The sequence below is a fragment of the Taudactylus pleione genome, unplaced genomic scaffold, assembly GCF_031769625.1.
Source record: "Taudactylus pleione unplaced genomic scaffold, aTauple2 ptg000734l, whole genome shotgun sequence".
NCBI lineage: Eukaryota > Metazoa > Chordata > Amphibia > Anura > Myobatrachidae > Taudactylus > Taudactylus pleione.
Window position 1 is genome coordinate 3,811,182 of NW_028285136.1, and position 14,306 is coordinate 3,825,487.

The 14,306-nt window shown below is 49.7% G+C and overlaps 1 protein-coding gene across 1 annotated transcript in view; it reads right to left on the bottom strand.

Annotated features, from left to right (window-relative positions):
* Positions 1 to 14,306, bottom strand: part of IGSF9B (immunoglobulin superfamily member 9B) — a 128,225-nt gene that overhangs the window by 20,162 nt on the left and 93,757 nt on the right. The window contains exons 16-18 of the mRNA XM_088457037.1: positions 9,700 to 9,861; positions 4,810 to 4,855; positions 612 to 2,102 (exon numbers count right to left, since the gene is read on the bottom strand). Of these exons, the coding sequence (XP_088313163.1) occupies positions 612 to 2,102; positions 4,810 to 4,855; positions 9,700 to 9,861 (1,699 nt within the window). The remainder of the gene's footprint in view (positions 1 to 611; positions 2,103 to 4,809; positions 4,856 to 9,699; positions 9,862 to 14,306) is intronic.

Consider the following 14,306-nt stretch of genomic DNA (forward strand, 5'->3'; position numbering starts at 1 on the left):
AACGGTTTTCCCTATTTGGTCATAACGAAAATCAGAAAGGTAAAGTAAATGAATATACATCATTCTTCCTGTTTATTATAAGAAATAATGTTCCTTTAGTTCTAGGTTTGTCCGAGCATCGGAAAAGCCATTCGACTTTCTTAAGGCCCCCATACACTAGCATCGGATGGCCACAATTTGCCGATCCCCAGATGCCGGGGATCGGTGAAATCCAACATGTTGGATTTCACTGATCACAAACAAAATATGATCGTAATTAGCAAATCCGGCATTCTTGAGGATTTGCACCAATCCCCCGAAGGATCGGCGATCATCGATGACCTCATACCTACTTCTACTAGCTATCAGGGCAGCGATGGCACAGCAGTGACTTTAGGAGCCCAACAGCTTTATTAATTGACAGTTGGGTAACCAACCTCAGGCCTACAACCACCAGGATTACATGGATATATTTTGCTGCTATACAGTAGGAGGAGACCTTAAAAACAAATTAATTTCAAATATAGTGCTGTGACTTGTGACCCTGAATTGATTTAATGCTGACAAATGACTATCAAGAACATCCTGACTTAGCAACAGGTCGGTGCGTCTATGTTCAGTATTACACTCACCCTGCAGTGCACAGCACCGCTGTCTCTGCGTGTATTCGCTCTTCTCTCCTACGTCCTTCTGCATGGGGGGAGGTATCAGGAGGGGTGGGACGATAACTAGGACTGTCGTGGCTGCTTTTTGCTGGGGATCCAGAAGAAGGGGGTGATTGGTGTAAAAAGCCAGGAGGCTGCAGAGCAATACCAGAGCAGTCTGAGAGTGGTGGCAGCAGACCAGGGCGAGGTCTGGCTCTGGCACTTAGCTCAGGGGAGCCATGTCTGGAGCTTAGGGGACTTTGGGTCAATGGGGAGAGGCGGGAGGGTTGCAGCACCACCTGATGTAAGCTTGGCTCCAGTCTACGATGCTGCCTGGGGCTCATCTGTGGACGTGTCCGGCTTTCAAACCAACGGGCATCCATCCCAAAGGGCCCTGGGTCAGAGATATCTGGGTACGGAAGAACCGGGATTCCCATACCTTGGCTAGTGTGCCGGAGCTGGCTCTGAGCAGCCAGTTGCATAGCTGCATCCTGCCAAGAAGTTGGGTGAGGAGGAAGTGGACACCGACTAGGAAGCCTTCCTCCCCAGCCTGGATGTGGTTCTAGAGGCAAGATAGCAGCATATGATGGAACCTGCAAGGAGTTGGGTGGTGGACGTCCCCGAGGAAAAGGGGCTGGAGGAGGTGGAGGCAGAGGACGCCGCATCTCTCCAGGTTCATACAGGTGCTGGACAAACATGGAGGGAGATGGGGGAGCCTCCAAACCTCCAAAAGGAAAATCTGGAACTCCCCACTGCTCTGGAGAGCGTCCCCCAGTTGGCGTATGTGTGAGAGGCAGGGTACTGGTAGAACTGTTCTCCCCATTCTCTTCAGGGATGGGTGGGAAAGATCCCTCAGGAAGCAAAGGTGGAGAGGACATGACAGAACTGAGTGGACTGACTTCTGGCATATAAAAGGGTGGAGGTGGATCTGAATCCCGAGGACTGCTGCTAAGATAGCCATACAAGTGGCCATGGTGATATCCACCAGGCCTGGACTGACCAGATGGCTGCTGTCTTCCTTCAGATGGTTGATGTTGGAATCGGGGACTATAGGCCGGAGGCTGAAGTGGGGAATCTTGACTGGATGAAAGCGGGGTAAGCTGAGATTTTAAACCAGATGGCTCATCATTCTCCTCATCAGACTGTCTAAACTCTGGGTACATATCAGTTTCCTCGGCAAATGGAAAACCTTGAATCCTGCGACTGCGGAGAGCTGGCTCCTGGTCTGGACCACCTGTCACAAAACGACCATCTGGACCTCTGCTGATTAACTCGATTGGTGTAGTCACCTCTGCTTCAGCCTGGCTGACACTATATTTCTTGCTGGTCATGGCACGTTTGGTCTTCTTATACAATGACAGCTCTTTCTCGCGGCCAGGGCTCAGGGGCCGTTTGGATGGTGGACCCTGATCCTCTGAAGATTCTGATGGGGCACGAAGCGTTCGAACACTCTCTGGGCTGACCTTTCCAGAGGACAACCTAAAGGGGGAAGAGGATTTTAATACATCTTCAAGGCCAATTTTAATAAATGTGATTTAAGGACAGATTAATCTAACTGCCAGTACTATTGGCAGGGCACTTCACTAAAGTGTGGTCTGGTGCAATCGGTATCGCTCGATAAGGTACTACATAGGAATGTTGTGTTCCTATCTTCTGAATCAGAAACAAAATTAAGTAATCACCAAAGAGAACACATTCCCTGTAGTATTTCTGCACAATTGGTAGAGCCTAAAGTTTATCTGCTACTTCAAGGTAATGAGTCAAAACAAAATTAAACATTGTCAATGGAAGTAAACACAATCAATATTGTGAAAGCTTTGACTTATAAGAAAAAAATGTGGCAGTGTAAATTAGATGGTGCACTACGCCTCCGCCCTCGGAATCCTTTTTCTTCCTCCCACATATACATAATTATACGTCCCATCTTAGGTCCAGATGTAATTTCTGGTGGCTTGGCCAAATGGAAGGAAACTTTTCCAGATTTGAACCTACCCCAAATGGTTAAGGTCATAGAACAGTTAAATAAAAATGTATTTTCCACTTCCTACGCAGAAATAAATGTTAAAATATTGCGTAGGGCCTACTACACTCCTAAATTAATAATTTTGAGAGGGCAATCTGACAACTCCACCTGCTTCAAATGCAGTTCACCAGACGCTGACATTTACCACTGCCTCTGCTCCTGCCCTAGAGTTGCTGAATTTTGGGATAGGGTACATAGATATATTAAGGACACCTCACATATTACTGTACGCATCATCTAACTGGATATTTTGGAGCATATTCTCACCAGAAGTATCACACACCATACCTAAAAAGGCAACAGATTACTTTTAACAAAAATAGCAGGTACCGCAAAAAAAAACTGATTCTATCACGGTGGATTAACACTACCTCCCCCCCCACTCTGACCTTAATTTTCCATGACTTTCTTATTTGTTCCCTATGGACTGGATGGCTACATCCATTAATAAGGAAGGCTTAGCTGAAAAGCTTTTTTCTGTCTAGCTACCCTATATATACAGATTTTGTTGCCGAAGCTACAGCCGACACTTCGCAGTATCTTCCAATTAACGACTTGGATGGGGGTGCAACTTTTTAGCCCTAACCACACCCTCGCTAATCTTCCCAGTTATCATTATGTCTCAATGCCCATTTATTGCCATTCTATTTGATGTAGAACGTTATTATATTAATGTTTGGATTTTTAAATATATTTCTATGGCTTTTTACTCCTGGTTAATACTTAAGGAGTTTTGTATTGATATGATTATAGCTCTCTGTGCTTATGTCTTATATATATTAACCATATTATGATATATATGAATTGTTTTATTATGTAATACTGTATGCTCTCAGTCAATAAAAATTATCATTAATAAAAAAAAAGGTGTTCTAATGTTTGGAGCTAAAAATTAAAAGGTAGAGGGGGTCAAGGGATGCATGTTTCAAAATTGTGTTGTGCGCAGAAAGCTGGCAGACGCAGAAGAGTGGCACCGCAATGGGCACCTACACTATGCCTTGCCTATGTGATTTAAGTTCCCCAGCAAAAGAATAACACGACTTTTCATAGTGTACCAGTGTGTTTAACGATGTACACACAAGTATATAAGACTCACACAGTAACGGCTTATGTCACTAAAACTTCCTATAAATGCTGAATAACAAATATAATATTTCCAGAGGAAAGTGGAGGGGATTATTGCTTTGCAGGCTCAAGATATTGGTTTGATACAGTAACAGCATTGTGCACTCAATACCAAAACTATTCACCTTCAGGCACTTGTAGTGATGTGGAAAGCTACTTTATTAATTGATTATTGAGACTTATAAGCAATAGGGATGGATGCAGAGTTGAACACAACTTGGTATTCTGAACGTAGCTTGCGTATTCAGATGGTACAGAGTTGTATGCAAGTCTACTTGCACCCGATGGGGTGCAACAGAGTTGTGACAGTGTTCCGCGCATAGGCAAAGTTCAGAGATGGCTTGCCCGCAGGATGGCGGCTATCCACAGTTGTGCATGTGCATAACAATGCCTGTTTTCAGCTTTTGGGCCTATTAAGAAAGAGAAAGTATCTGTGCATCTTGGAAAAACCATTTTGCAAATTAGTTTTGTCGCTTCCAGTTGTTTTTTTATATATGTGAATAAGAGGCACATTTTGAGCAAGAAAGTCTCTCGGAGCGGCCGAGTTGCCTGGGACATGGAGCAACGAAAAGGGGCTGTTTGGCGCCACTGAAGGACCAGTGGCGGTTCCAGAAGTAGGGCTGCAGCACAGTCCATAATTCAAATAGGGGAGCCACACCAACTCCCAGTGAGTCTTGGCCAATGTTGTTTGGCAGTGTTTGGGGAGGCAGTTGGTGTGGCTCCCCTATCTGAATTTTAGACTGCACAGCAGCCCCACCTCTGGAGCGTCCACTGAGGACACATCTGTAAACTGTTCTTATTGTACTTAACTTATACTTTCCTCTGCAGCCGTAAAAAGGACGCAATCCAAGGCTACACACAAATCTAGATGCAGCCGAATTTTGGTCCAGGAATGTGTTTATTTTAAGGCAAAACTAAACTACACAGACAAAGCTGACATTAAAATTACTGAGCATATGTGCTAGACAAGTACACAACTGTCGTAGGTTGTGTGATCTAGTGTGCTACGCATTTGCGTGCACATTTCAATGTACTTACGGGGACTCCATGCTTTTCCGACAATGCGTAATGGACAGTGGTGGATCTGTGGTGGAAAGAGCACAGGAAACATAATGCATAAGGCAACAATAATCTCAGTCAGATCGATGATAAGTAAAAAAAAACCCCTGTACAACAGACACAGAGGACCAGTGGTCTGTACATAGAGAGGACCTATGGACAACTGCTAAAGAGGACCAAAAGGACAATTGATAGAAGAACTCGTGGGCAATTGATAGAGGACCCATGGACAATAAACAAAGGTCCATTGGACAATAGATTAACATTCATATGCTGACATCAGAAGTTGTTAGCATTGATCTAGCTTGGATGTTTTTAACACAACTGATACATGTATTATATAAAACAGTTATTTTCTCTCTGTCTCTCTCTGTCTTTAGTGAAACCGCTACAGTAGGAACTTTAATATAACTTATTTTATCAACCTATCCGTGGATAACAGACAGATGACCTGTGGACAAAAGATGACCTGCTGACAGCACTCAGAGGAGTGTACACTCATAGTGGACAATAGGTAGTTATGGCCTATGGGCAGAAGACCTGGAAAATCTGTACAAAGCAGACAAGGGATAACCTGTGAACAGCATAGAAAGCGGATATATGTACTGCATACAGAAAGAACCTTTAAACAATAAAAGGCCTTGTGAACAATAGAGAGAGGGGCCATGGCCAATAGAGAGAGGAGCCGTGGACAATAGAGAGAGGAGCCGTGGAGAATAGAGAGAGGAGCCGTGGAGAATAGAGAGAGGAGCCGTGGAGAATAGAGAGAGGAGCCGTGGACAATAGAGAGAGGAGCCGTGGACAATAGAGAGAGGAGCCATGGACAATAGAAAGAGGAGCCGTGGACAATAGAGAGAGGAGCCATGGACAATAGAAAGAGGAGCCATGGACAATAGAGAGAGGAGCCGTGGACAATAGAGAGAGGAGCCGTGGACAATAGAGAGAGGAGCCGTGGACAATAGAGAGAGGAGCTGGAGCCGTGGACAATAGAGAGAGGAGCCGTGGACAATAGAGAGAGGAGCCGTGGACAATAGAGAGGAGCCGTGGACAATAGAGAGGAGCCGTGGACAATAGAGAGAGGAGCCGTGGACAATAGAGAGAGGAGCCATGGACAGCAGAGACGCACAAGCAACAAAGATAAAATGTGGATAAGAAATAAAGATAGATTGTATGTATATTACATAGAGACTACATGTGGATAGTTTACAAGACCTGGTAGCAAGGGACACAGTGGACCAATGGTCTTTACACAGAGAAGAGGAAACGTAGACAGACATTATCTATGGGAAATCTGCATAGGAGCTGGGGACAATACATAGAGATGAGCTGGAAACGACAGAGGAAAATTAGAAAAGACAAACCAAGAACAATTTATAGCGAGAATAGAGGGACAATAAAGGATGCATGAGGATAATAGAGAGGACAGATAGGACCTGCAGACAATAGACAGGTAACACCTGCAGACAATAGAACCAATGGACAAAACATAGAGAACAACTGTTCAATAAATAGAGAGGAAAACTGAAACAGAGGATCCATGGACAACTGACAGAGATGGTATATAGTCATTATGTCAACATTCAGAATGTCATCGTGGTTATTACTTCAACAGTGTGAATGTCAACACTTCAGGTTTAGGCTGTGGGGAGAGCTCTAACAGCACAATGTCGACATTATGGCCATGTCAACAATCTGGTGTCGATATTCAGTCCATGCCGATATTTTGCACCAAACCCAACAGCGAGAATGCATGGACAATTGATAGGGGTCCCCATGTGGATAATGTATAGAAGCTGGAGACAATAGGCCCATGACCAGCAGCCAGAAAAGGACCCTTTGTGACAAGACGGGGGGATGGGGGGGTTTAGACCCTTTAAAATAGGTGTGTTGCCTGCTGGACCCCTCTTCTTTTCTAAACGGTTCAACATTTCATTGTAGTGTGCTCACCATGTGTGCCTATGTCTCTCCCAGCTCCCTCTATTTCTCCTATGTCTCTCCCTGCTCCCCCTATGTCTCTCCCAGCTTCCCCTATGTCTCTCCCAGCTTCCCCTATGTCTCTCCCAGCTTCCCCAATTTCTTCTTTCTCTCTGGGCTCTCCTGTTCCTTCACACTCTCTCTCTCCCTATTCCATCTCTCTCTGTGTCTCTCCCTGTCTGTCTCTTTCTCCCTCTCTCTCTCTCCCCCTATTCCCTCTATCTCTGTCTCTCTCTCCTCTCCCTCCCTGTTCCTTCACTCTCTCTCTCTCTCCTTTCCCTGTTCCTTCACTCTCTCTCTCTCTCCTTTCCCTGTTCCTTCACTCTCTCTCTCCTCTCCCTGTTCCTTCACTCACTCTCTCTCTGCTCTCCCTGTTCCTTCACCCTCTCACTCTCTTTCGGCTTTCCCTGTTCCTTCACTCTCTCTGTCTCTGCTCTCTCAGCTCTCCCTATTTCTTCTCTCTCTCGGGGCTCTCCCTGTTCCTTCACTCTCTCTCTCTGGGCTCTCCCTATCCCCCCCTTTCTCTCTCTTTCTCCCTCTCCCTATTCCTTCTCTCTCTTTCTCCCTATTCCTTCTCTCTCTCTCTCTCCCCTTATTCCTTCTTTCTCTCTCCCTATTCCCTCTCTCTCTGTGGCTCTCTCGGCTCTCCCTGTTCCTTCTCTCTCTGGGCTCTCCCTGTCCCTTCTCTCTCTCGGGGCTCTCCCTGTTCCTTCTCTCTCTCGGGGCTCTCCCTGTTCCTTCTCTCTCTCGGGGCTCTCCCTGTTCCTTCTCTCTCTCGGGGCTCTCCCTGTTCCTTCTCTCTCTCGGGGCTCTCCCTGTTCCTTCTCTCTCTCGGGGCTCTCCCTGTTCCTTCACTCTCTCGGGGCTCTCCCTGTTCCTTCACTCTCTCGGGGCTCTCCCTATTCCTTCTCTCTCTCGGGGCTCTCCCTGTTCCTTCTCTCTCTCGGGGCTCTCCCTGTTCCTTCTCTCTCTCTCTCTCTCGGAACTCTCTTTGTTCCTTCTCTCTCTCTCTCTCTGGGCTCTCCCTGTTCCTTCTCTCTCTCGGGGCACTCCCTGTTCCTTCACTCTCTCGGGGCTCTCCCTGTTCCTTCACTCTCTCGGGGCTCTCCCTGTTCCTTCACTCTCTCGGGGCTCTCCCTGTTCCTTCACTCTCTCGGGGCTCTCCCTGTTCCTTCACTCTCTCGGGGCTCTCCCTGTTCCTTCACTCTCTCGGGGCTCTCCCTGTTCCTTCACTCTCTCGGGGCTCTCCCTGTTCCTTCACTCTCTCGGGGCTCTCCCTGTTCCTTCTCTCTCTCTCTCTCTCTCTCTCTCGGAGCTCTCTTTGTTCCTTCTCTCTCTCTCTCTCTCTCGGGGCTCTCCCTGTTCCTTCACTCTCCCTGTTCCTTCACTCTCTCGGGGCTCTCCCTTCTCTCTCTCTGGGCTCTCCCTGTTCCTTCTCTCTCTCGGGGCTCTCCCTGTTCCTTCTCTCTCTCGGGGCTCTCCCTGTTCCTTCTCTCTCTCGGGGCTCTCCCTGTTCCTTCTCTCTCGGAGCTCTCTTTGTTCCTTCTCTCTCTCTGGGCTCTCCCTGTTCCTTCACTCTCTCGGGGCTCTCCCTGTTCCTTCACTCTCTCGGGGCTCTCCCTGTTCCTTCTCTCTCTCGGGGCTTTCCCTGTTCCTGCTCTCTCTCGGGGCTCTCCCTGTTCCTGCTCTCTCTCGGGGCTCTCCCTGTTCCTGCTCTCTCTCGGGGCTCTCCCTGTTCCTTCTCTCTCTCGGGGCTCTCCCTGTTCCTTCTCTCTCTCTGGGCTCGCCCTGTTCCTTCTCTCTCTCGGGGCTCTCCCTGTTCCTTCTCTCTCTCGGGGCTCTCCCTGTTCCTTCTCTCTCTCGGGGCTCTCCCTGTTCCTTCTCTCTCTCGGGGCTCTCCCTGTTCCTTCTCTCTCTCGGGGCTCTCCCTGTTCTTTCTCTCTCTCGGGGCTCTCCCTGTTCCTTCTCTCTCTCGGGGCTCTCCCTGTTCCTTCTCTCTCTCTCTCTCTGGGCTCTCCCTGTTCCTTCTCTCTCTCTCGGGGTTCTCCCTGTTCCTTCTCTCTCTCGGGGCTCTCCCTATTCCTTCTCTCTATCCCTTTTCTCTCTCTCTCTCTCTCTCTCTTTGTGTCTCTGCCTCTCTCTCTCTCTCTTTGTGTCTCTGTCTCTCTCTCTCTGTCTGTCTCTCTCATTCTCCTATGTTGGATCCCATCTTTCCTTTTCTCTCTCCCCCTGCTCCCCGAATTCCTCCCATGTTTCTCCCGGCTCCCTGCTTTCCTCCTCTTTCCTGTCTTCCCTTTTCTTGTGTGTGACCTGCACCAGTGAAGTGCCAGTTTTACCTAAGGCTGTGTACACACTTATAGATATCTGTCCAATCTGTCTGGTGGGAAGGAAAATCTGGTCCATTTTCCAGCATCTGGGAGCAAATTTCTATTGTTATTTGTTCCCATACATTCCCAGATTTTCCTTCCCACCACATGGATTGGACAGATATATCTATAGGTGTGTACACAACTTAACAGAACCAATGAATACCAAATGTTTGATTATGGCACATGTTTGAATCCCCTACAGGATGTGCTCTGTTGTTTGTGAACTTGTATGTTCTAATATTAATTATATTTGTAGGAGTATAGACTAAGAAATGGGAGGGGTTAGGGATAGTAAGGGGAGGGGTCTATGCCAGGAGCATGATGATGACGCGAGGTGGGCCTGTGTGCTTTTAAAATGCCAGGGCCTATTTTAAGTCCCAGTCCGGCCCTGGCAGTGCGCGGTCTCAGCCGAGCTTCTCATTAATACCCTGCACGGGGGCTGGTACCAGGCGGGGGGAGGTGAATGTTCTTGGGCGGTGGGGAGAAATCTAAAAGAAGCAAAATTCCAGTAGGATTCCCCACTCACCCTTTTTCCTTTTCAATTTACGTTTTCGCTGCCTGTTTACCACGCACGCTGCCAAGGTGCTGAACAAAACTGCGGCCGCCAAGAAGCAGATGGTAGCGACAATCCCAGCGAGCACCGGCCGAGCGAAGCCTTCGTCGCTGAGTTCTGGAGAGGGGAAGACATCTGCAAGAGAAAGAATAGAGCATTTATGGAAAAAAATGGCAGCGATGTGAAATACATTACATATAGGAGATAATGTACCCTCCAATATAAATGATAAAGATATGAGAAATGATGAATTGGTTCTGCAACAATATAAAAAAATATGAGATATGGTAAGAACTTACCCTTGTTATCTCTATTTCTACGAAGTCCATAGGGTATCCACAGGATACCTTGGGGTATAGGTGTGACGTCAGTCGCAGGGCACCAAAGAGTTAAGCTTTCAGCCTCCCAGGATGCACTAGGTCCCCCTCCTATACCCCGCCCCCGGGCCAAGGCACCTCAGTTAGTTACCAAGCCATAGGCCGGAGGAGGAGAAGGAAGAGAGAGAACAAAGATCTGGACACATACAAGAATCACATTCTCACCAGAGGGAGACGGAAAACCGGTGACCAGAGCAAAGCCCATCTGCAGCACAGGTGCGACAGGGCGGGAGTCCTGTGGAACCCTATGGACTTCGTAGAAATAGAGATAACAAGGGTAAGTTCTTACCATATCTCATATTTTCTACTTCAGGGTCCATAGGGTATCCACAGGATACCTTGGGGATGTCCCAAAGCAGTATCCTTTAAGGGTGGGGACGCTCCTGTGCAGAAAGGAGAATCCGCCGCCCGAAGGAAGCATCCTGAGAGGCGAAGGTGTCAAACCTGTAATACCTCACGAAGGTATGGACAGAAGACCACGTAGCAGCCTTGCAGATCTGAACTGCCGAGGCACCACGTCGAGCTGCCCACGAAGGACCCACAGACCTAGTGGAATGAGCCTTCAGAGAAGGAGGGACCGGTAGGCCTTCATGAAGATAAGCTTCAGAAATAGCCATACGGATCCAGGCTGCCAAAGTTTGCTTTGAAGCAGGCCAACCCTTTTTACAGAAGCCATAGAGGACAACAAAGCGTCCAACTTCCTAAACAAAGAAGTGCGGTCAACATAAGTCCTTAAGGCCCGCACAACATCCAAAGAGGCCTCACCCACGGAAAGACCCGGTGAGTTAAAGGCCGGAACAACTATTTCCTCGTTAACATGAAACTGGGAAACAACTTTGGGAAGAAACTCGGGCCGAGTGCGGAGCACTGCCCTGTTCCCATGAAAAACCCAAGAAAGGGGGTCTACAAGAAAGAGCCCCTAACTCAGAAACACGTCTGGCTGAAGCAACGGCCAGAAGGAAAACAGTCTTAGCTGTTAGCCATTTAATATCCACGGAGCCCAGTGGTTCAAACGGCGGTCCTTGGAGAGCCCTCAGGACCACAGCCAAATCCCAAGGCGCCACAGGTGGAACAAAGGGCGGCTGAATACGGAGAACACCTTGCATAAAGGTGCGCACATCCGGGATTGTAGCAATCCTACGGTGAAACCAGACAGATAGGGCCGAAACCTGTACCTTCAAAGAAGCCAGGCGAAGCCCATGATCTAGTCCCGCTTGCAGGAAGGCGAGAATCCGAGACAGACGAAACTCCCGCGGTGCATAACCTCTCGGTCGACACCACTGGAAGAACGTATGCCACACGCGATGGTATATCCTCGCGGAAGACGGTTTCCAAGCTCGTAACATGGTACGCACCACAGAGCTGGAAAACCCCCAGGACCTCAGCATGGCCGTCTCAACAGCCACGCCGCCAAAGACAGCCGAGTCAGGTCCGGGTGAAGACAAGGACCCTGAGACAGAAGGTCCGGTCGTAGCGGCAACCGCAGAGGACTGTCCACGGACAGACCCTGAAGGTCTGAGAACCAGTGCCGTCTGGGCCACGCGGGAGCTATCAACAGGAGCGTCCCTCCTTCCTGTTTGAAGTTCCGGATTACCCGTGGAAGAAGGGAGACCGGAGGGAACAGGTATGCGAACCTGAACGTCCACCGGACGGACAGAACATCCACCAGAGACGCCCCTTCGTCTCTTGTGCGAGACCCGTACACCGGCAACTTGTTGTTGTGCCAGGACGCCATGAGGTCGATTTCTGGAAGACCCCACCTGTCCACCAGTAGTTGAAAAACGTCCGGGTGCAGGGACCATTCCCCTGGATGAACGTCCTGGCGACTTAGAAAGTCCGCCTCCCAATTTAGCACTCCCGGGATGAAGACCGCTGATATGGCCGAAAGATTGCGCTCCGCCCAAACCAGGATCCGAGAGACCTCTACGAGAGCCGCCCGACTGCGAGTTCCTCCTTGCCTGTTTATGTAGGCCACGGTGGTAGCATTGTCCGACTGGACCTGCACCGGGTGACCCTGGAGAAACCGCTGTGCCTGCAGGAGAGCATTGAAGACCGCACGGAGTTCCAAGATATTTATTGGAAGCTCCGCTTCTGTCGGTGTCCACCTGTCCTGGAACAAGTGTGGACCCGAAACTGCTCCCCAGCCCCGAAGACTGGCGTCCGTTGTCAACAGGACCCAATTTGGAACCCAGAACGGACGTCCCTTGTTGAGGTGGGTCGTCTTTAACCACCACGCAAGGGACAGGCGAACCTCCGGGGTGAGCACAATCGTCTGGAACTTCAGAGACTGAGGCAGCCCGTTCCACTTGGAAAGGATCAGGTGCTGCAGAGGTCTGGAGTGAAACTGGGCGTATTCCACCATGTCGAACACCGACACCATGGAGCCCAGTAACCTCATCGCCGAGTGTAAGGACACCCGGCGGCTGTGCAGACAACTGCGCACCCTTGACTGTAAAGCAGAGATCTTGTCCTCCGTCACGAAGATCCCTTGCTGTCCCGAGTCCAATAAGGCTCCAAGATGCAGAATCCTCCGAGACGGGATTAGAGTGGACTTCTGCCAGTTGATTAGCCAGCCGTGCCGTTGCAGCAGTGCAATGGTCAGGTCCAAGTGGTGTAACAGGAGCTCTGGAGATCCTGCCACCAATAACAGGTCGTCCAAGTACGGCAACATGCGGACTCCTTGCAGCCACAGAGAAGCCGCCATGACCGCCATAGCGTCCTGTATGTCCAATGACACCATGTAGTCCCCAGGTTCCAGCGCCAGAATGATGGACCGTAGGGTCTCCATCCGAAACTTCGGGACCCGCAAAGACTTGTTGAGTGCTTTGAGGTTGAGAATCGGACGATATGACCCATTGGGTTTCTGTACCAAAAATAGATTTGAATAGAAACCCTGGCCCCTCTGGGAGAATGGAACAGGCACTATAACTCCAGCCTGGAGCATAGTGTGCAATACCTTCCGCAGCTCCGTAGCCTTGTTCCGGTCTGATGGGAGACCCGTGGTGAAGCAGCGAGCCGGGGGTCTGTGCCGGAAGGAGAGGGCGTATCCGTGGGAAACCACCTCCAGAACCCAAGTGTCTGTCGTAGTGGTCGACCAACACTGGGCGAACTGTAGCAGGCGGCCTCCCACCCTGGGATCCCCCAAAGGGAGGCCCGGACCGTCAGGCCGCAGGCTTGTCATCTGGCTTGGGGGCCGGACGTCTGGTACTCCATGCCTGTTTCCGGGGCTTGACCGATTTCTTAGGGCCAGCCTGTCGAGGAAACGACTGTGGTTTGGGCCTGCCCTGGGCCCTAGATGACCGAAAGGACGATGGTCCAGAACCAGAAGGAGCAGCGGCCGACGGGAGACAAGCAGATTTGGCTGCCGCCAGCGTGGCCACAATCTTATCCAGATCCGGACCGAAGAGAACTTCTCCGGTAAACGGCAACGCTTCCAGACCTTTCTTGGATCTGCGTCCGCCTTCCAGGATCGCAGCCACAAGGTGCGACGAGCAGCTACCGCTGCTGAAGAAATTCTAGACACCAGAGTACTAATGTCTAGAGCCGCCTCGTTGATGTAGGTGGCCGAATCACGGAGATTGCCAATCAACTCCGCCTGTTCGGCCGGACAGTCGGATTCAAAAGAAGCCTCTAATGAATCCGCCCAGCGCTCCATCGCTCTGGCAACCCAGCAAATGGCCATAGCCGGCCGTGCTGCCCCCCCTGCAAAGGAATAAGCGGACTTCAGGCAGATTTCTACCTTGCGGTCCGTAGCATCCTTAAGGGAGGACATGGATGGCATCGGCAATGTGGCACTACGGACAAGACGGGTCACGTGAGAATCCACCTGTGGAGGGGATTCACACTTAGCAAAATAATTATCCGCGAACGGATAAGCCACCGCCAGGCGTCTCTGCGGCTGGTATCTTTTGCCAGGTTGTTTCCACGCCTCCTCTAAATGGTCCACCAACTGACCCGAAAGAGGAAAGACTGTGGTATCGCCCTTCACATCTTTGAAAAAGGCATACTTAGATTTAGCCGCTGGGGGAACTTCGTCCTCAATCACCAAGGCTGTGCGGACCGCCCGAATAAGTCCAGGAATATATACTTTGGACTTAGCATCAGCGTCCTTAGTATGGAAAGGTTCCTGATCGTAAGGATCCAGAATCTCCCCATCATCAGACGTCCCTTCGTCATCCTCATAAGGAGCGGACAGAGACGCCA